At 49.1% G+C, this 21923-nt stretch overlaps 2 protein-coding genes across 10 annotated transcripts; both read left to right on the forward strand.

Annotated features, from left to right (window-relative positions):
- Positions 1 to 3197: 3197 nt before the first annotated feature.
- Positions 3198 to 8313, forward strand: ERP29 (endoplasmic reticulum protein 29). The gene is made up of 3 exons (XM_080628395.1): positions 3198 to 3368; positions 5227 to 5365; positions 6469 to 8313. The coding sequence occupies exons 1-3, from the start codon at positions 3249 to 3251 to the stop codon at positions 6969 to 6971; spliced, it is 762 nt and encodes a 253-aa protein (XP_080484521.1). The 5' UTR covers positions 3198 to 3248; the 3' UTR covers positions 6972 to 8313.
- TMEM116 (transmembrane protein 116) lies at positions 8162 to 21819 on the forward strand. Of its 9 annotated transcripts, none has more exons than XM_080628388.1 (11): positions 8162 to 8267; positions 9072 to 9118; positions 9253 to 9316; positions 12937 to 13068; positions 16891 to 16995; positions 18517 to 18566; positions 18952 to 19035; positions 19116 to 19254; positions 19715 to 19859; positions 19974 to 20047; positions 20638 to 21819. In XM_080628388.1, exons 2-11 carry the CDS (start codon positions 9105 to 9107, stop codon positions 20836 to 20838), a joined length of 1008 nt encoding a protein of 335 aa, XP_080484514.1. In that variant the 5' UTR covers positions 8162 to 8267; positions 9072 to 9104; the 3' UTR covers positions 20839 to 21819. The 9 variants fall into 9 exon arrangements, with proteins under 9 accessions (XP_080484514.1, XP_080484513.1, XP_080484512.1 ...); XM_080628387.1 differs by lacking the exon at positions 8162 to 8267 and adding an exon at positions 8374 to 8433; XM_080628386.1 differs by lacking the exon at positions 8162 to 8267 and adding an exon at positions 8894 to 8970.
- The last annotated feature ends 104 nt before the right edge of the window (positions 21820 to 21923 follow it).

Genomic DNA, 21923 nt, shown 5'->3' on the forward strand with positions numbered 1-21923 from the left:
ATGAATTCAGTGTGGTGGTCCCACAGGGGAGGTGAGGCTGTGCTGGAGGAACACTCTCAGTGTACAGCCAGCCAGCAAGGGTGGGAGTGAGCTGGGCCTGGTGGCAGGCAGGTTCCTCTAAGGAGAGAGCTGCTGGAGGGGAGAGGTGGCAGTGGTGGTGTGTACATGGGTTGTTTCCATGTTTGAAGTAACTGCAAACCTGCTGAGGAGCAAACCTGGCCACTAAGCTTGAGAGAGAGAGATGTGAATTGGTGTTTCAGCAACAAAGACAAAACCAGAGACCTTGTATATAATGGCTGCAGTGAAGTCTGACGCTGTGGCCTGGTTCCATGTCAGTTCAATGTCAAGGCAATCATCATGACTTTTACAAAGTATATTTAGATTACTGAAACTTTAAGACGTCAATATTTTAATAGCAACTGAATTGGGTTTAAGTTGGCAGAGGTAACTTTTGCTTCCGCTGTGGTATGAGGCTGAGAATACTTTCTGTAACTGTTTGCTTGCTTTTTGCAGTTGATCTTTGATGATTTGAGTACTTGCTCATTAGGTGTTCTGTTAGAAAGTGCAGTCACATCATCTGCTCCCACTGCATCTGCATTTCTACTAGGGGTTTTCTTCGTTTTAAAGGAGTGATGCAGCCTAAATTGTAGGCAAAAAGGAGGTTATGTGAACCTGCAATACAGGGGCAGGTCAGACTTTCCAGATTCCTCATTTCTGTTTTAAAGCAGCTAGTATCCAAGGTCTATATTTAAAGTTTTAAGAGCTGACAATCCTGCCTTTGTCATCTCTCTCTGTTTTATTAGTGATGTTAAAATGTTGAGGAGAGTATTTTTTTAAATAAATCCCCTGTATAAAAAAAAAAAATACTAATTTGACAGAGCTGCTCTTGCTGGGTTTAGTTTTGCTTTTCCCCATCCTGAAAGGGAAAGAAGAATGTCTGCAGGCTGTCAGAATTGTAGTGGATGTCCTGATGGTTTTAACTGCAATGTCTGGTAAGTGCTCTGGGTTGGACGAATACCAAAATGTGTTAAGTCTGTTTTATAGTAATACTTTTTCCTTGAGGAGAAGAAAAAGAAAAAAAGAACCAAGTGAACTCTTTACATGTTGTATAGAAATACCTTTTTTGAAAGAAAGAAGAGTATGCTTCTTAAATTAAAGCAAGATTGATGATTGAAGTTGATGCTTTCAAATGTGTAGGGTAAGTGAAAACAGTCCCATTCCTGAGCTGATGCAGTTCAGAGAGAAGCACTGAGCCAGAAATCCATCCTCTGCCCCTTTTCCTTCCAGGAGGTTGGTGATGTCCCCTTCCCTCCCTCTCCCATGTCAGTGCTTCATATGCCAGCATTGAATGCAAAGTGGATGCAGCACCCTCATCCAGAGGCCTGGGTCATGCTGGAGTTTCTTTCCACTGCTGCTACAACAGGTTGAACTCAACCAGTTGTATCAGTAAGTAATGGTGAAAATAAGTCAAGTGTAAGGTTAATGTAACCAGGCTTTTAAAACCCTGCCATGTGCCTGAAAGCAGAACTTGCTTTTAAAAAAGGGTTTCTGCATCAGCTTCCTTAAAAGCAGAATTGAAACTGCTGGAGGGGGGGATATGTGTCATCCAAAGCAGAGGCTGAGTGGCGATGGATCCGTGGCTGGCTCTTGCTTCTTGTGGCACAGATCAGCCAGCCCTGTGCCAGCTCAGGGGCAGTATTCACTGTCACAGTGTTGGCTGCTGCCCTGTTCCCAGTTCCAGATACTGGCAAACAGTCAGCTTGTCAAACAAATACAGGTTTTTGATTACGTGGTGTTTTATAAACCCAGGTGCCATCTCTTTACAAGCTGTAGTTTCTCTATAGGAGGAAATGGTGTACAGTAATGACTCCATACTGACTGACTGGGGCTTGGTTGAGGGAGACTTTCTCTCCCCCTATGTATTGTGTACAGTTAAATATATTATATATTTCTTACAGAAGAGCATTTCCCCTCCAGAATATGTCCCACAGGGACAGGATAAGAAATTGAAGCTGTAACCCATTGCTGCTGCTCCCCCTTTTCCACTCTTGAGACTTGTTTTTGTTTGTTTCTGGTTTTATTTTTTTGTGGGGGAGGTGATAAATTGAAACCATACCTAGAAGAAGCTACCAAGACTACTGTTTACAGACTGAAAATTACTGCTTTTATACTACTGGGATCATGAGCCACGATCCTTTTACAGATTTCCTCAACTGCTTAGAATCGGTGTATGATGTAGATAAAGGTCAGAAGTCTCCTGCTCTGCTTTGTCTACACATAGGACAAACCCTACAATGCCTGTTTGTGTTGCCCATCATTTTTGTACTTTTTAACTGTTCAAAAATTGCATTTATATTTTGCAATTATTGATAATCGTGACTTTAACTGCTAGTAACCTTAGAGGGGTTTTTTTGTTGTTGTTGTATCTGCAGCCTTACCTGACCTTTCTCTTCCTGGATTATTCATTGTTAATTTATGAGTGTAGGAGATACGTTTGCCTCAGCCTTCTACGGACTTAAGTGACACAACTGCAACTGATCTGCTTTAAACTGGATGGGTTTATAATTTATATAAAAGTCAGTTTCGTTACAAATCAGTATTGCTGCCTCTTTCATTTTCCTGTCCGCATGGTCTGGAAGTTACTGACGTGCTCGCCTGTGTTGTGTAGCTTTGTGCTGAAGCTTGATAATCCTGGTGCTGGGCACGCAAAAAATCAAGTTGCCTACAACGAGGGAGGAGAGAAAGGGGAAATACGCCCGTTGCTTTTCACCTGCGGACTGGCTGCAGAATGATGTTTGCAGAGGCTGGAGCTTTGGCGTGTCCTTTGGCAGGTGATCTTGTTGATGTGCTCCTCGGGTTTTGTGCAGTGCTTGCTTGCACTTCAGCCTAGCTTTGAGTTGTCAGGAAGGTAAGGGGGGCGATGCAAGAGAAATCTTTACTAGAACAATAAAATAGGCTTGAGAGGGCTGTGGCCATGCCATGCAGCGGCTGCCCTGCTGCTGTGAATCAATACAGGCACCCGCGCTGCTCTCTCCTCTCCCTATATTGGCCTCAAGCGCTGCAGGATCCTGCAGAGCCAGCTCCTCCCTTCTGCCCCCGCTCCTGCCTCCATCGGGTCCTGTTTTGCAGCTGGAAGCCGCCCGGTACCCGGTTTCCCCGGTCGGCCGCGGGGCGGGGCAAGCCCCCGGCGGCGCCGGGCTCAGCGCGGTCACGTGTCCCCAGCAGCCCCGCTCCCTCCGCGCTCCGCCATGGCTGCGGCGGCCGCCGCCGGCTCTCTGCTCCTTTGCCTGCTCGGCCTGGCGCTGCCCGGCGGCAGCGCGCTGCACACCAAGGGCTCCGTGCCCCTCGACGCCATCACCTTCTACAAGGTACGGGCCCGCCCGGCGGGCGCTGCAGGGTCTGCCGGAGCGCTCGGGAAGGAGGCGGGGAGGACGGGGTAGGAGGCCGGCCCCGGTGCGCAGTGGCCATGTGCACCCCTGGCTCAAAGCAACAGGCAGGCAGCCCCGGCGGCCGAGTGCGGGGCCGGGGTGCGGAGCGGGCCGCGGGGCTGCGCCCCCCCCGTCGCTGCCGCCACCGGCGCGGGGCCCGCGGAATGGCCGGGGCGGCGGGTGCGCCGCGCCACAGCCAATAGGAGAGCGGTAGCCGCGGCGGACGACCAATCGGTGCCGTCCAAGTGGAACTGGGCAGCGCTGCGGCCCGGGGCGAGCGGAACCGGCCCGGCTGGCGGCTTCTGCAGCTCCGCAGCCCAGCGCCGGGCCGGACCCCAGCGCCCTGGCCTGCGAGCTGCCAGCCGCCGCTCGCCGGTCCTGCTCTGCTCGAGCCGGGGAGCCGGGGCAGGACCGTGCTCGGGCCGTGAGCGCTCATTGCCTGGGCCGGTTTGACTTCTGTTCATGAAACAGAAAGCAACAGGCTGCTGCCACACTGGAGTCTCGCAGGTTTTTGTGCACTGAATCATTTTGAAATGAAGCGATCTTGCCAGAGCACAGCGGGATTTTGATCTACGGTGTCGCAGACCCAGCATGAGGGAGACACTTGAGACCAGAAATCCTGGTGTGGTGACGTTACAGCATGTGCTACACCAGGAGAGATGAAGAGGCCGCATGCGGCCAGCCTGGCTGTTTGACAAGTACCTGCCCGAAACATGCTGCTCGGGCATGGGCAAGCGTTTCTTGCCACATGCAAGTGAGTCTAGAGGCTGGAGCGCTCTGCTCTGGAAACAGGCTGAGAATGACAAGGGGGAATGGCTTTAATCTGACAGAGGGGAGATTGAGATTAGACATTAGGAAGAAGTTCTTTCCTGTGCAGGAAGATGAGCTTTAAGGTCCCTTCCAACCCAAACCATTCTATGATAAGAGTCATGAACCTTTAGGAGCTTCCAGCTTTTCTGCAACAATTTGAAGTGATTGGCAGAACACTGCAAGAGGGACCTGCAAAGACCAGCAGAAATATCAAAGTGTGATACCTGCTACATTCACCCCTTACCAGGATGGCAAATACAGTGAGCAGCAGGCCCGAGACCGAAGGATCCTGTTCACTGTTGCAATCAGCTGCTCTGCCCATGCCTGAGCAGTGCTCGTAGCACACTTTGTAGGTGGGGACCGTGTTGTAATCGGACCCTATTCATTAGACAAAAGATTTTGCAAGGCAGGACAAAAAACATCCCACAGCAGGCAACAGATTCCATTTCTGAGCTCATTTGAAAGGACTTCATCTGGGCAGAGCAAAATTCAAGAGCAACAGGACGAGTGAAGAGGAATCAATTAAAAGAGGAATTCTCTGTTGATGGAACCAGAGCAGCACCTGCAGCACCTCAGTTCCCTCCCTGTGGGCCCCCAGGAGCTGCAGCTCTTATGCTGGAACACCTCAAAATGCCTTTAGGTTCAGCCTCTCTCCTCTTAATGTCCCCCTGGAAACTGTTGAGCTGACTGCCCTCCAAGATGCTAATCAGCTTTACAGTAAGGAAATCATGTGTAATTAAAGGCCTTATCAGATCCCCCCAAACCTACCACGCACCATCTATGTCATCTGGTGTAGGAGCACATAGAGCCGAAGCTCAGTCTTTCCTCCACACTGCAGTGAGTCAGTTTTGAAAAGCCATAATTAGCAAATTTCCATTCTCCCTCTGCAGCTCCTCACTGCACAGGAGGACAAGTGACAGCAGCTTTAGATGACTTGTGGATTGCTCAAACCCAAAATGCTAAAGTTTTGTGCTTTGCTTTTCTTTAGGTAATTCCAAAGCATAAGTTTGTCCTTGTGAAGTTCGACACTCAATATCCTTATGGCGAGAAACAGGATGAGTTTAAAAAGCTGGCAGAGAGCTCAGGCTCCAGTGGGGATCTTCTGGTGGCTGAAGTGGGAATATCAGGTGAGGAACTCTGGGCTGATTAGCACAGTGTGGGTTGGTGTGAGGGAAAGAGCGCTGTGATTTCTGGTGGAAACAGGCTCTGAAGTAATTCTAACAGAGTGAAACAAGAGAGGCCTGGTCCCTGCTCTGGCTGGTGGCTGAGCTCTGCCTCCTGCCACCAGTGTGGGTGTGCTGCTGATCTCCTTCCGGCTGCTTAATGGAGCAAGTCAGCCCATGCCACTAAACTGGATGCCCTCCTCCTCATTCCTAGCACTTCCTGCCTTTGTGTTTTTCTGTCTTTGCTGAGAGAAACTTTTCTGTCTATTTCCAGGGAAGAGACTTTGCAAGAATCATGCTTTAGCCACAAGCCTGGTCAAGGAAAGCATATGTAATCTAGTTAATTTATCCCTCTATTGCTGGTGAAGCACAGAAGGTCCTTAGTGCACTGTGGCTAGTGTAACTTCAGTTCTTGCAGTTGGCTTTAAGGGAAAAGGAGTGAGGAGTGGATCACTATCACCTTTCTCACTCTTGCATTGTAGGGAGAATGAAGAATTTAAGCTTATAGGAACTGTCAGACTGGAGGTTTCACCCACACCCACTGACATTTCTCAACACACATGTATTTAGCTAAGTAACATAGTTGAAATCTCTTCAGTTATGTTTTCCATCCTCAAAAATAAATGTAATTTACGTAAGATGAGCAAACATCTTGTAACTTGGCATGCTGTCAGAACCAAAATGTGTAAGTGTATGCTGTCTGCACACAGATCAGGAAAAAAATCCGTTTAACTGTAAAATAATATCAATGGATAGAGCAACACAAGTTAAAAAATGGCTATTAATTCCTATGAGGAGGATGGTGTTTGTACACGGAAGTCCTGCCAGTGTCTTATGCTGTCAAAGTCACAGCAAAGCACCATTAGAATCTTGTATTTGGAAAACATATTGATGGTTTGCCTTGCAGAAGTGATTTTGTTTCAGCGTGTGGCATTTCTTAGCAAAAACGTCATTAGGACATGTTGAAACTGGAGACAAATACTTATCTGTGTAGAAGCAAATCCTAATTTAACTTTTCCTTTTGATTAACACACTCTGCTTTTCTGTGTTTCATTTTCCCTTGACAGATTATGGTGACAAACTGAACACTGAGCTGGGAGAAAAGTACAAGCTGGATAAGGAGAAGTTCCCTATTTTTCACTTGTTCCAGGATGGTGACTTTGACAATCCTTTACCTTACAGCGGCCAAATCAAGGCCGGGGCTATTCAGCGCTGGCTGAAGAGTAACGGCATCTACCTGGGGATGCCAGGCTGCCTGAAGGAGTACGACATGCTGGCCAGCAAGTTTGTGAGCACCACTGAGAAGTCAGAGCGCCAGTCCCTCCTCAAAAAGGGGCAGGAAAGCTTAGAAAAGGCAAAAGAAAGCGAGAAGAAGTCAGCTGAGCAATACTTGAAAATCATGAGCAAGATACTGGAGCAGGGAGAAGAGTTTGCTGCTAATGAAGTGGTCCGAATCACCAAACTGATCGAGAAGAACAAAATGAGTGATGGGAAAAAGGAGGAGCTCCAGAAAAGCCTCAATATCCTCGCTTCTTTCCTGAAGAAGAATAATGAAAAAGATGAGCTCTAATACGCTGGAGAGCTTTGTACAAGCTGTGAAACGATGTCCTAACCAGTTCTCCTTATGCAAGCAAACTTCCCGCTGACTTCAAGAGAGCAGCAGATTTCCTTCTGGTATTCTCAGTTTAGAAGATCAAGAGGACGATGTTCCTTAAAACCACAGTATTCTAAATGTTGGGAAAATCACCTTAAAGCAAGTATTGTGTAATACTACTCAATAACAGTGTTAAAGCAGACAACAAAAAAAGCACTAGATTGGCCTGAAGCACATTCCTGGTGGTTTTTACAGCTGTACCCTAGCAAATTAATGACAAAATTTGGTCTCATTCCATCTTACATGTTGTTAAAGTACAGATTGGGTGCCCCTCGCATCTCCACCTTCCCCTGTCTTTAGTGTCTGTGGGGTTTATGCTCATGAGTCTACTCCTCCTCTCACCTCTTGTCTTCCCTGTAGGGCTCCTTCTCTGAGTGGTGTTCTCCTTACCTGTTGTTGACAGAGACCTGGAGCTTCCCTCTCCTGCTTTCTCCTGCAGTGGCTCCTGTCTCTCTTTGGGTTGGGTATCAGCCAAGTGCTGGCAGTGAAGACCTGTCCTCCACGTATCAAAACCTGCTCCTCATCTTCTGGCCAAAGCAGCCATTTCAGCAAACATTGTGGTACCCTGACAGAGCGTGTGGTGTTTGCTCTGAGCAAGGGCAGAGGCTCCTTGAGGTGCTATTACATCCAGGCTCGCCAGTTCATGCAAAATCATGTTGTTTCAGAGGTGCATTCGGGTGAGTTTCCTTATGCTTGAAGAGCACATGCAATGCCTGAATATTTTGCCTGGCCTTCCCATCCGAGCTTCATTTCCCAGCTTCAGAATAAGGGGGTGAGACCAGTACAGGCATCGGAGAGTCTCAAGCCATCGTGAACACGAACACAGTTCTCCAGCCTCTCCAGAAGGAATTGACACTCAAACTAAAGCTTCATCAGCATTTGGTAGTTTGGAGTACTTGAACATGAGGTCTTGTTACAGGAAGCATTTGTGTCCTTAGGATCCCATCTGTGTTACTCTAATGGCGATGCCTGGCCCAGGGATGAGGTCGGTGGTCAGAACTCGATGCTGCATGTGCTGTTCATGCTGTGTGGAGCTCGGATGGCCACTGGAATATGCTGTGCGCCTGACTGGGGCTGTAGAGAACTGAAAAGAGCCCCATCTGTGTGTTTTACCTGAAGATGTTGCTTTAGGCTGAGCAAAACTGATTCCGGTGGGAGCTTTGCTGCCTTTTGAGTCCTGGGGTGGGTACAAGGAGCAGATACTGCTGCCAGGTAAAATGTATTAATAATGCTATAATAAAAAGGTTGTTCCAATTAATAGCTGCTTCTTAAGGTGCTTTCTGGAGGAGCTGCTGCTGACTGTGTGGTTGGAGGGGAAGGTGAAGGCAGATCAATCAGATGATGACTTTCACCTAGAGGCGAAAGGGATGCCCTAGAGGTAAGGCGTTTACACGAGGCGGTTGGAGGACGTCCCTCGGACCCAGCGCCCTGTCCCCGGTGCGAACGGAGGAGGAAGGACCCGGAGGGGTCCGCGCTTCACGAAGCCCGCGTCCCGCCCGGCGCCTGAGGGAGCAGCCGTCATGGCGGCCACCGCCGCGCGCCCCCTTATGGGCCGCCCGCGCGCTCCTTCAGCCTCGCCAGCAGGCGGGTGCCGCCGGATGAGGAGCCCGGTGCTAGGTTACTGCCTGTGAAGCTAAGCAGGGTCGGTTCGGGTCAGCGGCTGGAGGGGAGACGGGGATACAGTCCCCCTGTTAGGGCTGGGCGGAGTCCCGCCCCGCGGCGGAGGGTCCCGCTGTTCCCCCGGGGCTCCCTCTCTCTGACCGTCAGGGGCCGGGCGCGGGGCGGGCCGGGCGCGGGGTGGCCCCGGGGCGGAGCGCGGGCGGTGCCCGCAGCCCCGGGAGCGGTGCAGCGGTAGCGGCGGGTCCCCATGGCCCTCCCGGCGGAGGCGGCGCGGCTGGACGGGGACTGGCAGGAGGTGAGGGAGCCCTGGGGGCAGCGGCTGTGCCCCGGCCCTGCTCTGTACCTCGGGGTGTCCTGTGGGGCCATGTGGTGCTGAGCTCCTCCGTTTATCCTCAGGTCTTCTCGGCTCTCCAGTGGATACAGTTCACCATGGCCATGCTCAGGTACAGCGCTCCTAAACCCGTATCTCTAGGGTGCCGGGATAAAGTTCCCGCTACAGTGACAGGCAATAAAGAGGGATCTCTCATCACAGGTAGGCAGACGTGCTCCTGTTCCAACCTGTGCTTTGCTTTCTCAGTGTTATAGGTTCCAGCTCAATTATTGCCTATGCCGTCTTTCAGAACGCAGTGAGGTCCCCCGAGGTAAGGTCTGCGCCTCCTCGTCCCTCTCTGAGTGGAGGGGTTGGTACCTTGCGGATGGGTTGTGTGTGTAGCAAAGACCTTTGTAGGTCAGGAACTCTCCTTGGAGCAGCTGCAGGTCTCAGGCTTCTGTGGTTAAGCCTCATTTGGGAGGCAAAGGGCTTGCCAAGAGTTTGCCCCTTTGTCTGTGCTAAGAGGTGAAGGGACTAACCTTGAGCTGCAGCCACCAAGGAGAAGCAGGTTTCTTTGCCCCGAGCTTCCTGCTGCTCCAGGAAAGTCCTCCGGTTGTTCCGAGGGAGCAGGATTTAGCTCTTTAGAGCAGGAGGGAACAGGGATTTCTGAGTATGCCCTCCTCTGTGGGGCAGAAGGGCTGTGGAGCTGTGCACAAAGCTGCAAACCGGAGGTGTTCCTGTAGGAAAGGCTTTCACAGGTGTTGGTCTTTGGGAATCTCGGAGGGCTTTTCCAGGCAGGTGTGCTACTAAAACTGATACAGTGCAAAGTTGAGGGACAAAGAGGCCAGGCTAAAACAGGTTGTGGTGCTGGATGCTGCAGTGGGGCTTTGGATGATTCAGCCTGGGGTGAGCCTGCCCATGTGTGCATTGTGGATCTGCCATGAACAGGGTGCCAGGCACATCCCAAGTGCATCGCACGTGCAGGGAGCCCAGCGTGTCTGGGGTAGATCAGATGTGCTGAGCAGGTCACTGGTGTGTGCTCAGTAGCTGTAGATCTCCATCCCAAGGCAGGCTTTTGCTTTTTTTGTCCACACATGGTCCTTCTGTCTGTCTAGGATGTGCTGGAGGCGGTGCACAGAGCTGATCCATGTGCAGGTGGGGTTTGCCGTCCAGGATTTGCATCCTAGTCTGTGGACCACGCAGATTAACAAGTTACTGCTAAGGGCGGTAGGACAGTAGAGCTGGCAGCTACGTTGTAACAAAGCTGTATTACTTTTCTCATCTTCAATGTTCTTGGTACATCATGGATTTGCTCTGCAGAGAACAGGACTTCCAGGGAATGCCATGAGTTATCTCCAGAGAAGGAAGGCATGCAGTCAGGCTAATGACTGCCACATCGTCTGATGAAGCAGGGTGGGAAGGAGAATATGAGTCCAGGTTTGCAGGGCAAATTTGTACCCCTACAACATGCAGGGCAGCCATGCTCCCAAGAGCAGCCTCCTGGAAATCCTCTGCTGAGCACATCCAGAGGAAGCTGTGCAGATCTCCATGCATTCCTGGGGAGGAGCGAAAGCAGGGGCTTCACCTTGGTGCTGGGATGGAAAACTGAGCTTGTGCTGCACAAGGTATATATTGGAGGTCACTCTACCCCATCTCCTGCACTTGGAGAGTTCCAGACATAGTTCTCTCCCAGGGTCTTCCACCCTGGTATATTGATCTGGATCTGGCAGAGGTCCTGCTGTGATTCCACGGGCTCTTCCCGTTTACTTCCACGGTTGAAAGTCTGCGTTACTCAGGAACCCTTTTGCTGTTCGTCATACGCTGTGGCTGTGCCTTAGGAGCTGCACTCCAGACACTTGTAAGCCACACAATGGCTCCACGTCACAGATGGATCCGTCCTGCTTGAGGGAGTCCAGATGTTTCTGTGTGGCTTATTTCTGCAGATCCATGTAGGAGTGATGGATACCAGCTGGAGTGACTCCTCTGCATCGGGCTCCCAGGCAGGGCTGGTGTTTCAAAAGCAGCAAAACCTTCAGTAACTTCCTCATCGCCTCATCCTCATGGGTCTGGCCTTAACTGGAGATCTGTAAACAAAGGGGCTGGAAGAGATCCATATCAAAGCTTGCAACAAACAGCTTCTTCCCTGAGTCATCATGAGGCTCCAGAGTAAAATGCTTAAAAATAAACAGCTCTGGAGGCTGGGAGGAGAGCGATGTTATAAACACTTCCCCTCCAGCCCCCAGCCTAGGAAATCTAATATTGCATTCTTGAAGCTGGTTCTGTGTTTCTACGGGGTCAATAAAACTCTGCAGCCTGAGCTCAATCATTCAGAAGAGCTGATGGCAAGGAACAAAGAATTTCCCCCTCCTGTCAACAGGTTCTGTGCCAGCAGATGTCCCTGGGCCATGGCCAGACAGAGCTAAATCAACATGTATGCTCCAGCCTGGCAGCTCCTCTGACTCGTCACATCTTTACATTCCCTTCCTCTATTTTATAAATACCATTTGGGTTTTTTCTTTGCAAGTAAGATCCAAGCTGCCTTTCACTAAATGCTGTTACCTACTTTATTTAGGTCTGTGCCAAAATAGCTCCTCAATCAGTGTCTCCTCGCTCTAAAGACACTTGTTGCTCAGAGAAAGGGTCACCTGTTTGATTGCAAAAGGTGCTGCTTTGCTTCTCTCTCAGAGCTGCTTGGTTTTCACCTGCCATGCTCACAAACTGGATGCTGTCACAGCCTGGCATGTCTACGACTGCCTGTCAGGGCTTCAGTTCTGCACCAGCAAAGAAAAACCCAGTTAAAAAAGACATTTGTGAGTGTAATGATGTACAATCTAGCTCCAGATATTTAGTTAGCAACAGCAAATTGCTCTACCGTGTTTGCTGGTTGGATGGTAAATATGGAACTGGAGAGGCAAGGATGTTGAAGGAGACAAACCCTGAAGAAGGCAGAGGACAAGAACACACCAGGCAGATCTCCATCAAACTATGCCACAAGGACACATCTGGGTCCATCAGATCTGCTTTACCTCTTATCAATCTCACTAAGCTCTTTCTCATTGCTCACAGGAGCAAGACGCGAGTAACACAACATGGTAAACGTTTAATTAAAGGACAATATTGAGGCAAATACTACCAAAAGCTCAGTTTAAAAATCAAAGCCTCCTGAAATGTTTCCATGCTGTGGTTAGCATTATAATTTCGGGGGGGGGGGGGGAGAATGGGGATGGAAAAAACCCATAATTTTCCCTCCAGGATGCTAAAAATGGGGTACCAAAGACTACAATTAAGACTCTGGATAATGAGCTGCTTTGCCAGAGTGGCTGCACTCCCACTAACACCAGAATATTGGCCAGAATTTTGTACAGATGGTTTCCTGCAGCATTTAAAGTCCTTTTGGCCGGTGCATGCAAACTGGAAACGGGCTGGAAACTGCCATTAGAGGGGACGCGACTCAGTTCCAGCAAGGTGCAGCGTGAAGCACAGAGAGTGAGTGGTGGCTCTCACAGTGAAAATTAATCTGGCATGTGAAATAGATTCAGCCTTAGTCACCAACTGAAATGACATGAAACAGGGGGGAAAACGTCTGGTTTGAGTTATTTCAGACCTGAAGGAGGGTTTGTGTTTACCAAGAGTTTGATTTCTCTCACAGTTGATTTAACAAACAGCATCATTTCTCCCTGCCAGCCTCTCCTATTCTCTAACATTCTGGACCTTTGAGATAGTTTCTGTAGGAGTTGATGCTGTTCTTGGATGCTGGGGCTCTGTTAGAAAGGGTGATTAGAACAGGGTATCTGCATTGAAACAGCTGCTAAGAGCAGGAATCAGCGTGGGGTTTGTGTGCCCAGGGGGACGAAGGTGTGCTTAGATGATGGGGTGAAACTGCTGCTGTAGGAGGTAATGGCAGTGTTGTGGCCATCACTCAGACCTGCTGCTCAATATCCCTTTTCCTAGGTTCGTCCACTCTTCTACCTGAGCCTCTCCGACCTCTTCCTGGGCATGTGCTGGCTCGCTGGGGCGCTTCTCTACAGCACGCCAACCTCCAAGCAGGACCTTGTCTGCTACAACCTGCAAGCCACAGGACAAGTGAGTAGCTTTGGCACCACTGCTCATGCATTCGCTGTGCACCCACTGCTGTAACCAGCCTCGCTGGTGATCAGAGCGTGGCCGTGGGGCTGTTTCTAGACAGGCTTTGGCAGAGACTCCCTGTGTGAACTTATCAGACCTGTTCACCTTGTGTGTAAAACAGAGATAACAATGCTTGGGTTTAGGTACATCTGCTCTGGGAGAGGCAATGAGGAAGGCAAAGAAAGCATGGGGTTTTGTGGTTGCTGCTGTGTTTGGGTTGCTTGTGTAAAGTGAGTAGATGGGTCTAAATCTGTTTCCTCTTGGGCCCATGCTGACACTGATCTCTGCCTCTCACACTGTAGCTTTTCTATTCCTCTTCATGCTTCCTCCATCCTGGGCAGGAACAGACACACTCTGTGTTTGGCTCGAGTTCAGACATACAACATTACTCATATATACATCCCTGCTCTTGCTGGCCTGGCCCTGTCCTCTCTCAAACAGTCCCAAGGGTGCTTAGGGGCTGCTCCATCAGCACAAGCTCAGCCCCCTGCCCCAGCGATTCAGCTGAATTCCAGCTGATTCCGTGTGCTGGAGACTAATTGGAGTGGAGTGAGTGCAATACTGTTTCCCTGACAGTTTGCTTTTGTCTCACCGAGTTCCCATTTCAGCATTAGGCTTTGCAAATGACTGCTCCCAAAACACTCTGCAGGATACGGCCAAGCTTGGGCCAGGGCAGTGGTTCACAAGTGGTGATCTCTGGGTTTAACAGGGTTTTTTTAAGGACCCACAAAAATGTGGCTGTTGAAGCCTTGATACCTGTTGTGTGGGCTCGGGCAGCTCCTTGGGAGCATGGTGGGTACCCACAAGTGGGAACTGAAAGATCCTCACTCAGGGGCAGTGTATGAAGCTGGAGAGGTTCTCCACATACGTCAGAGAGGGCAGGGATGTAGCTGGTATGGAAGCGGGCACACCGATGTGTGTCTAGGGATGGGGACCTGCAGCCCAGGGTTGTTTCAGCAGCTGGTTTGGTGGGTAAAAGCAGATTACTGGTGATGGTGAGAGCAGCTGTTCCACTCCTGGCTTATCCCTGGTCTCCATAGCTCCACTGTGGAAGCACTGCAGTATGTTCATGTTGGGAGAGGAAATGGTGGGGGGGTGAGTAACACGGCCACTTGGGAATGGTGCAGAACAGTATCAAAGATGGCTTTTAGATGATGGAACAGGGGGAAATGATCGGGGAAGAGCTTTGGAGAGGCTTTTCAGAGCCAGAAGGTAGAAGGAACATGTGGGACTGAAGATGTTTCTGAGCCGTTTCCCTTGCAGCTTTGCCTGGGGGACAGTTCTTAATACTGCTGTGATGTTTTTATGGCCTGGAGAAGACAGGTTGCACTGCTAGAGGAGCAGTAGATTGGATATGGCTAATACACCATCATTTCTCAGTGGAGACACTGAGAGCATGCTATGCTCCCATCCATTTCTATCTCTTTTCTGCCCTTGCATGTGGCCATGCTTCTCTGGGACACCAGCAAGGTAGGGGGGCAAGGTGGGAGCTTTACCTCCACTGCTGGGAAGGGCAGAGCTGGCCTTGGACAACTCCTTACAGCGTTTTCCTTTGCCTCAGCCCCACGGGGGACAGTCGGGGTGCTGTGGTGGGGTGTGCAGGGTGCCTGCCACATCCCAACCTCAGCCACAGCGTCACCAGGCTTCTCTCCTGTGTGCCACCAACAGACCCCCCCGCCCAGGGTGACAGAGCTGGCTTGTGTCTGGTGAGAGCTGTGGCTGCTGTTTGCTCGGGGAGAAATTAAAACAAATGGAGCACTTGCCATAGCAACCGTGCCCGCACGTGACACGGAGCAGGACACCTCCTCACCTAACAGCCCAGCTGTGCCCTTGTGCGTAAGTAGGAGCTGGTAACAGGTTTAACCAGCAGCTTCTGTGGGGTAGGAGTGCTCTGTAACTGAATGAATGGAGTAAATGTCTCCTGCCCCCATGTAAAGGTTTCATCCCTGGGTGTCTCATAAACACGAGCGGCTTCTTTGTACCCAAGCACCTGGAAGATGTAAAATGCACTAGCAAGGGTGAGGGCAGGCTCAGGACTGCTCATCAGTGGTGTTTGCAGATGGCAGCCTTTGAAGAGGCTCACGCCGCAGTTCATGGGATGTGGTTGTCTCAAGGGATTGCCTTAGGAGCAAGACAGTGTTTTGCTTTATAGTCTGTTTACCATCACTTTATCACCAAGGGCTGGTGCTGCAGCAGATGGAACTCCCCTAACATTCATACCGTGTCATAAAGGATATTGCTTTGCGTCTTGGACTCTCCCTATTTCAGCCCCAGCTTCTTGTTTGATGTAAATGTAAATACTGCTCCTTTCTGCTGCCCATTGAGCTTGTTCTCCTCCCTGCCTCGCCTTTGCATGACGATAATAAGGTCCAGAATAGAGATTGTGGTTATAATTGCACAATTCCCCCACATTCTTCCAGTTCAGTTCCAGTGGCCTAATAACATCCTGGCAGGCCCTGCTCACACTGATGAGCACAATGGGGAGCCACAGAAGGGTTATAATGAGGGACTCTCATGTTTTCCAGCCCTTATGTTATCTCCTCATGATGAGCACTTCAGGCCTGTCCACAGTGCCAAAGCTCGATCCCAGGAGAGCAGAGCTCCCTTCGCTTGCTGCTGGTGTCTTCACAAGTAGCTTTTGGTTCCCTATTCCAAAAAGAAGGCAGTGCTGACATTCTGTGAGCCTCTCTAAGGCATTCTGAAGTGCAAAAGAATGCTCTTTGTGGACTGTTTTGATGACCTTCCCTGGAAGTAATTGAAAAAGGGCAACAAACCCTCATTAAACCTCATTTAATGAGCTGGAAAGTCAGTGTAATGTTCCTGCTGCAATATAGCAGCTCATTGAACTCCTCCTCTTGAGTGAGCCAAAAGCATTTGCAACCTGAAGGAGACCACGTTTATTCAGTGACTGCTTTCCCAGACTTAGATGCTATCAGGGTGGCAAACCTGTGCTCCTTGCCTCTTTGGCAAGAGGTAGCAAATCCACTTGAAAATTCACTTGTCCAGCCCTTCCTCTTTGCCTTTGCCATGGAAGCATATTTCCTGTAACAAGCACAACACCCACATATATATAGTCTGATCTGGCAGCGCTGTTTATACTCGCCTGCCTGGAGCAACCTTGGATGAAGAAAGAAATGCAAGAAAGATTTGGGAGCTTTTATGGGGAATTTTACATATTTGGTCTCGTCTCAAGCTGGAATCAAGGGCTGTGAAACTCCCTGTGGGAAAGAGTTCTGTAGCTTTCCTTTCCTTCCTTTTCCCATGGAGAGTAAAGGGCTCTCGAGGTGTTAACTGAGGCTTAGTGCAGATATTCTCTGTCCCCACTTTCTTCTTTAAATATCTCATTGTTTTCTGTTTCCGTGAATCCACTGTGTAGTGAGCTCATGATGCCAGAAGCAAATCTAAGTGCTGCATTTGTGTTGTGTTTCCTAATGGATGTAGCATAGGGAGGGTCCAAGTGCCTTTGAACCTTTCATTGCCAGGATTTGGGCCAAAAATGAGCCAAGTCACCCATATTTGTATTTTTAAGACAGTCCTGTTGTCATCAGTCCTCCTGTCCCCTGTTTGAGGCCAAAATCAAACTGCCCTTGTGCAGCCTGAGGTGAGAACCCCTCCTCTTGGTGTCCCACTGCAACTCAGTAGACATGGGCACAGGGACCCTCACCTTTGGGAGTTCACTGTGCTGTTTAGTATCCTGCCTCTGGCCTGTGGGCTTTGGGTTCATCAGTGATGCTACAGGAGCTAGTGTTACAGGACTGAAATATTGTCTGTATTTCACAGATATTCTACATGGCCTCTTTTCTATACACTGTCAACTACACCTGGCATCTGTACATGGACCTAAAGATGAAATACAATCAGAACCTTTTCAGGATACCCCCCCAGGTGAGAACTGGCATGCAGCAAGTGCTGAGTACCAAGATCTAACTGTGGGATTGTGTTGGGGTTTAGGAGGTGCATACATAAGCAGTAAACCTCACCATAAGGACTTTGAAGGCCCTTCTGCCCCCTGGCTGTATGAATTGATGTATCTTGCCTACTGAGGTCAGAAGAATTACTGCTGAGTCTGCGGTAGCAGCTCAGTGGAAGGTTAGGCTTGCAAGACTAAAGCAGACAAAGGCAATGGCAGTGTACATCTCAGAGGAGAGAAAGCTCAGGAGAAGTTCTGCAGGTAGAAGAACGGCAGTTTGCAGCAGCTGAGTAACTGGCTTGGTGCTGTCACTGCCTTCTGCTACTTGGGTATGACAGAGAGGGCAGGAAAGCCGGGGCTGCCTGGAACTGAGAGCTGACAATTTCTGTCCTCCCCGGGTGTCATACAGTGTTTGAGAGCGTCAGTAAGATATCGTAAGAGTTTGGGGTAGGAGGTGTGATGGAAGTGAGCCAGTGATAAAAGGAGCAGTTGGCCCTGTGAAGAGCGGCCAGACCTCACTTCATCATTGCTGGCCTTTACAAAAGCCCTTTGGGGAACTGGTAATCGCTGGGAACCAAGGGACAAGGACATCGTAGTCAGAAAAACACTCTCTGCATTGCAGGCTAAACAAACACTTCACATACCTCATGACCAACATCTCTCCTTGGGGTTGTTTCATTCCTCCCACCTGGCTAAACAGTGCGGCACCACCATCGCTGTAACCTGGGTGTTGCTCCTCATGTGTTGCTGCAAGATGAGAGGTTCCTTGTGCAGCTCTTCCCATTCATCCCATTATCCACATTTATCTATATAGCTTTTTTCTTCCTTAGGCTTTCGCTGTGCACAGCAAACTGTATCCCAGATATTCTGCTTGGTTCAGGAGTAGCAGGCTGGGCAGATCAGTTTGTATTTCAAGGGCTCTTGTCCATAAGGGTTTGGGTCCACTTGTAGGACTGGTTTCCTTCTTGCTGGACTCCCATTCAAAACACAACACCTACCATAATTCCCCAGCATTACTGCTGTGCTCACATTGTTTTGTCATAGCTATTGTGTGGATCCCAGCTGCCAAAGTACATTTCCTGGTGAGTACATACCAGGACACTCCAAATTGCCTTTATTTCTCCACTAGAACATGGAGTTAGTGAGGAACAGGGCTAGGTTAAGTGAATAAGCTGTACAAAAAAATGAGTAAGTTACACCAGAGAGCTCGTCAAGTGTCTGCGCCTTGTCCAGTTCTAAGTTCCCTTCTCAAATCCTCTAGTCTTGAAGGAGAACAAGGCAGTGAGCGGGTGGAAGCGTCAGTTGTTCTTGTTGCAGATCAGCACAGACTGAACTCAGTGGTGTTGATTCAGTGCAAAGTGGAAACAAACATTTGTACTTGGTCTGGGGATGAATCAGCATTCAAAGAGCCCTTGGCTGCTAAAGTGGGAGCTGGGTCCTGGGAACCAGAGGCTGTGCAGAAACACTCATTTAATAAAGCTGTTTGGATTTTGCAGGTTGTAGATTATGCAAGTTGCATTGGCCGAATAGCAACGATCTCATCTAGGTAAGATGTGAGTCTCTGGGGCAGAATGATGTGGTTTTGGTAAACTGCAGTGCCCTGATCTCTGCTTCCTGCTTATTTTGAAGCAAGCTTTAGTAAAACCTGTGAAGCTCATCAGTAACAACAGAGTCACCTAACAAACTCTGAGTTAGAAGGGTTTGGATGTATGGGCCTTTCTCTAACCAAGTTAGTTAGAACTATATTAACTGTGTGTATGTTTTTAAGGAGGTGCTCCCTTTACCAATGTATTGCCTGCATGAATGTTAATAAAAACAGTATTTAAGTAAGTCCTCTCTACTGACAGAAGCAGCAGCTAGTGTTTGCTTGGGGATGAGAACAGCGTAGTGCTAATAACTACTAACTGTGCCGTTGTCCTTTCTCTTCTTAGCCTGATTCCTTTCCTTCTCATGGTACCTGTGTTTTGCCTGGGCAACAGCAGTAATTGCTACCAGAACTTCAGCCAGAAGCATGGGTAAGCTTCACACATCTCTGACACAGCCCCGCTGCTTATGAGCCACGGCAGGAGCTCAGGCTGTTCCTTTTCTCCCACAGATGTCTCCTGATGCACACGGAAATAGCCGTGCCAACCAACGAGCCGCAAACCCTGAGTGGCTCTGTTTGCCGTGCGATGCATTTCTATGGCATTGGGGTCTTCCTTATTTCCTTTCTGGTCAGCTTCATTGCCATTCTGGTAAGAAACACAGTCCTTACACACTAGCCATGGCATCCAGATGGTCAGTTTTCATCTTTACATCTTTGTTTGGGTGGTACCAGAGGCCAGGCAATGTCAGGGGAAGGATTGTGTGGTGCTGCTTCCCTTTTGGAAGGCATGGTAGGGGAGGGAAAATATCATTATGCCACCATATAAATCCATCTGGAGTCCTGTGTTCTGTCAACCCATCTCTAAAAGGGTTTAGCAGGTAGAGAAGGCTCAGAGCATGGCAGCAGATCACCTACTGCATGGGTCAGCAAGAGCCCAAACCAGTTCAGACAAGGAAGGTCACGTACAAGGCAACTGCTCTCCCTCAGGCAGCACGCTGTTGCGTGAAAAGATTTGACAGACTGAAATGGGATACTCTGTCCTAGATGAACAAGGCAGATCAGAGCATTGCACCAAGTACAAACAACGATGTGTGCTTGTTCCTTTCTAGGTTATACTCAGTCAAGCCCGAGGCTTGTACAAAAGGTTTGTGAACTCCACAGGGTTCCTGGGGGATCAGCAGTGGGCCATGATTAAGATGGTGGAACAACGAGTGGTTTTTTACCCTGTTGCCTTCTTCTGCTGCTGGACCCCAGGTAAGCAGAGAGCTGAGTTACTCTCATGATATTCGCCCAGGACATAGAGCCTGGCAGTGGAACTTGGATGAGGTGGGATTAAAGCAATACCCTCTTCCCCATCCTATTTTACAGCTGTCCTTCTTGGAATAATGAAGCTGACTGTTTCAACAAACAGCAAAATCTACATGGCTCTTCTCATTCTACAGGTAAATGTGTTCCTCTGCAACCTCCTATGTTTTGCCTTCTCTGCTTGCACAGGGATATTAGTGTCTGCCTGCTTCTAGTCTCTGCTGGACAAAGCATGCTTCCAGCTGCAAAGATCACTGCTGTATGAGCCTAAGTGTGGTTTATGCTTTTGGTTGGAAAAGATCTTTATTAGATGTTTTATGTTTTTCAAAGGCTTGAGAAGGTCTCAGTAACCAAAATCACAGCACCATGGCAATTATAGAAAATAGAACTAGAAAGGATCCCTAGAAATCAGGGCTTTTTTCCACTCTTTTCATAAAAAGGAGACTTCCATAAGTCTCTTTCATTTGGAGACTGTTGTAAGTCTCCAAATGCAGTTCCTCCATAACACTTGTCCAGCTCCTTGCTGTGCCTGAGGCAGCATTTAGCAAAGAGTATTAAAATAACTATGAGATTCCTCTATCACATGGGGATCTGGCTAGACAAAAGCATGCTGGAAGTGAGAGGCTTGGCGTAACGTGCTGGGTTTGACAGTTTGGTAGGGAGCCGGGTTGTGCTGTGCAGTCCTGACTGACAAGAGAACGCAGCTCTCCCCTGTGCTCTCTCCCAGGCTCTAACAGCAGCTTCCCAGGGCCTTCTGAACTGCATCGTGTATGGCTGGACACAGCACATCTTCCTCTCCCTCAAACGCAATGCCTGCCGGGACGTTGACACTCAGACTCCTCTCCTGCGCTCCCAGAAGAAGTCCTACTCCAGCACGCTCCCCATCAGCCCACCGGACACACCGGGCTCCACGTCCACCCTGCTCTGATGAATCCCTACCTCCTAGGAAAGCCTCATCATGGTTTAGTAACATCAGCCAGACCTGGCATCGGGCTGTCTGCTGCGGACTGTTGTGCTGGCAGCAAAGTTAGCTGTAGTGCTGGAGGAGCCTGGGCAGATCTGCCAGAGACAGACCCTTCAGTAAAGAGGGTTATTTATTTGACAGGTTTGTATGAACTGTAACTGGATTCCTTAAAGGTGGTAAATCTTTAGTACAGACTTTCTCCTCATGGAAATATCTCTAGAAATGCAGCAAATTGTATGTAACAGCTCAGAGATCTGGTACAGCTCCTCTGAGGGGAGGTGGTCAAAGGATGTTGCACTTCTCTAAGTCTTTGCCATTACAAATTAACAGTAAAGCAAAAGTGAGTATTTTCAATCATCTCTGACATTTAATGCACTATATAAGAACATGTACCATGCTAACAGCCAACTGCAAGGAATGAAGAATTGCAACGTAGCGTAAAAAAACAGTGCTCGCTTTCGTGCCTTGACTTTTCGCACATTTCCCTTCTGTTCTCATGCAACTCCTGCTCAGCTCCAGTACTCAGCAAAATAAGCCTATGGTGGAGCATCTCTTATGAACCAGGGGAGAAGGACTTTGCATGAATCTATCTATACTCTTCTAACTGCTCAAGTGAATTATTTACTAAGGTTCCACTACTCTATGGCAAATAAAACAGATCTTTAGCTGCATTGAAAACAATTCTCTTAACTTTTACACTCTCTATTTTCTAACAGCTTCACTTTTGAGGCCCAACCCTAATTTATTTACATAGTAGGCAATACAAGAAGAGGAAATACTGAAGTCTGGTGTAATTAACTTCTGTACAGTTTACACAAGTATGTTGTGTAAATCACTTTGTGGAAAATCTCCTGGGACTAGCAGTCCAGCTGCAGGAGCACACACACAAGACCTGTAGTGCTTTCCAAACCTCAGCTGGTGGGATTCCCACTGCTTTCATGGGTTTTTAACATACTTTCTTCTCCTCCTCCTCCTTCTTCTCCTCCTCCTCCTTCTTCTCCTCCTCCTCCTTCTTCTCCTCCTCCTCCTTCTTCTCCTCCTCCTCCTTC

This window comes from Psittacula echo, assembly GCF_963264785.1.
Source record: "Psittacula echo genome assembly, chromosome: 13".
Lineage (NCBI taxonomy): Eukaryota > Metazoa > Chordata > Aves > Psittaciformes > Psittacidae > Psittacula > Psittacula echo.

Excerpts from the sequence above, each read along its gene's own strand:
- TMEM116 (XM_080628386.1), top strand. The coding sequence starts at position 8,923 with ATGGCCCTCCCGGCGGAGGCGGCGCGGCTGGACGGGGACTGGCAGGAG. Across the intron at positions 8,971-9,071 it reads TGGACGGGGACTGGCAGGAG|GTCTTCTCGGCTCTCCAGTG; the intron begins GTGAGGGAGCCC and ends GTTTATCCTCAG. Across the intron at positions 9,317-12,936 it reads ACGCAGTGAGGTCCCCCGAG|GTTCGTCCACTCTTCTACCT; the intron begins GTAAGGTCTGCG and ends CCCTTTTCCTAG.
- ERP29 (XM_080628395.1), top strand. The coding sequence starts at position 3,249 with ATGGCTGCGGCGGCCGCCGCCGGCTCTCTGCTCCTTTGCCTGCTCGGC. Across the intron at positions 3,369-5,226 it reads ACGCCATCACCTTCTACAAG|GTAATTCCAAAGCATAAGTT; the intron begins GTACGGGCCCGC and ends GCTTTTCTTTAG. Across the intron at positions 5,366-6,468 it reads GGCTGAAGTGGGAATATCAG|ATTATGGTGACAAACTGAAC; the intron begins GTGAGGAACTCT and ends TTCCCTTGACAG.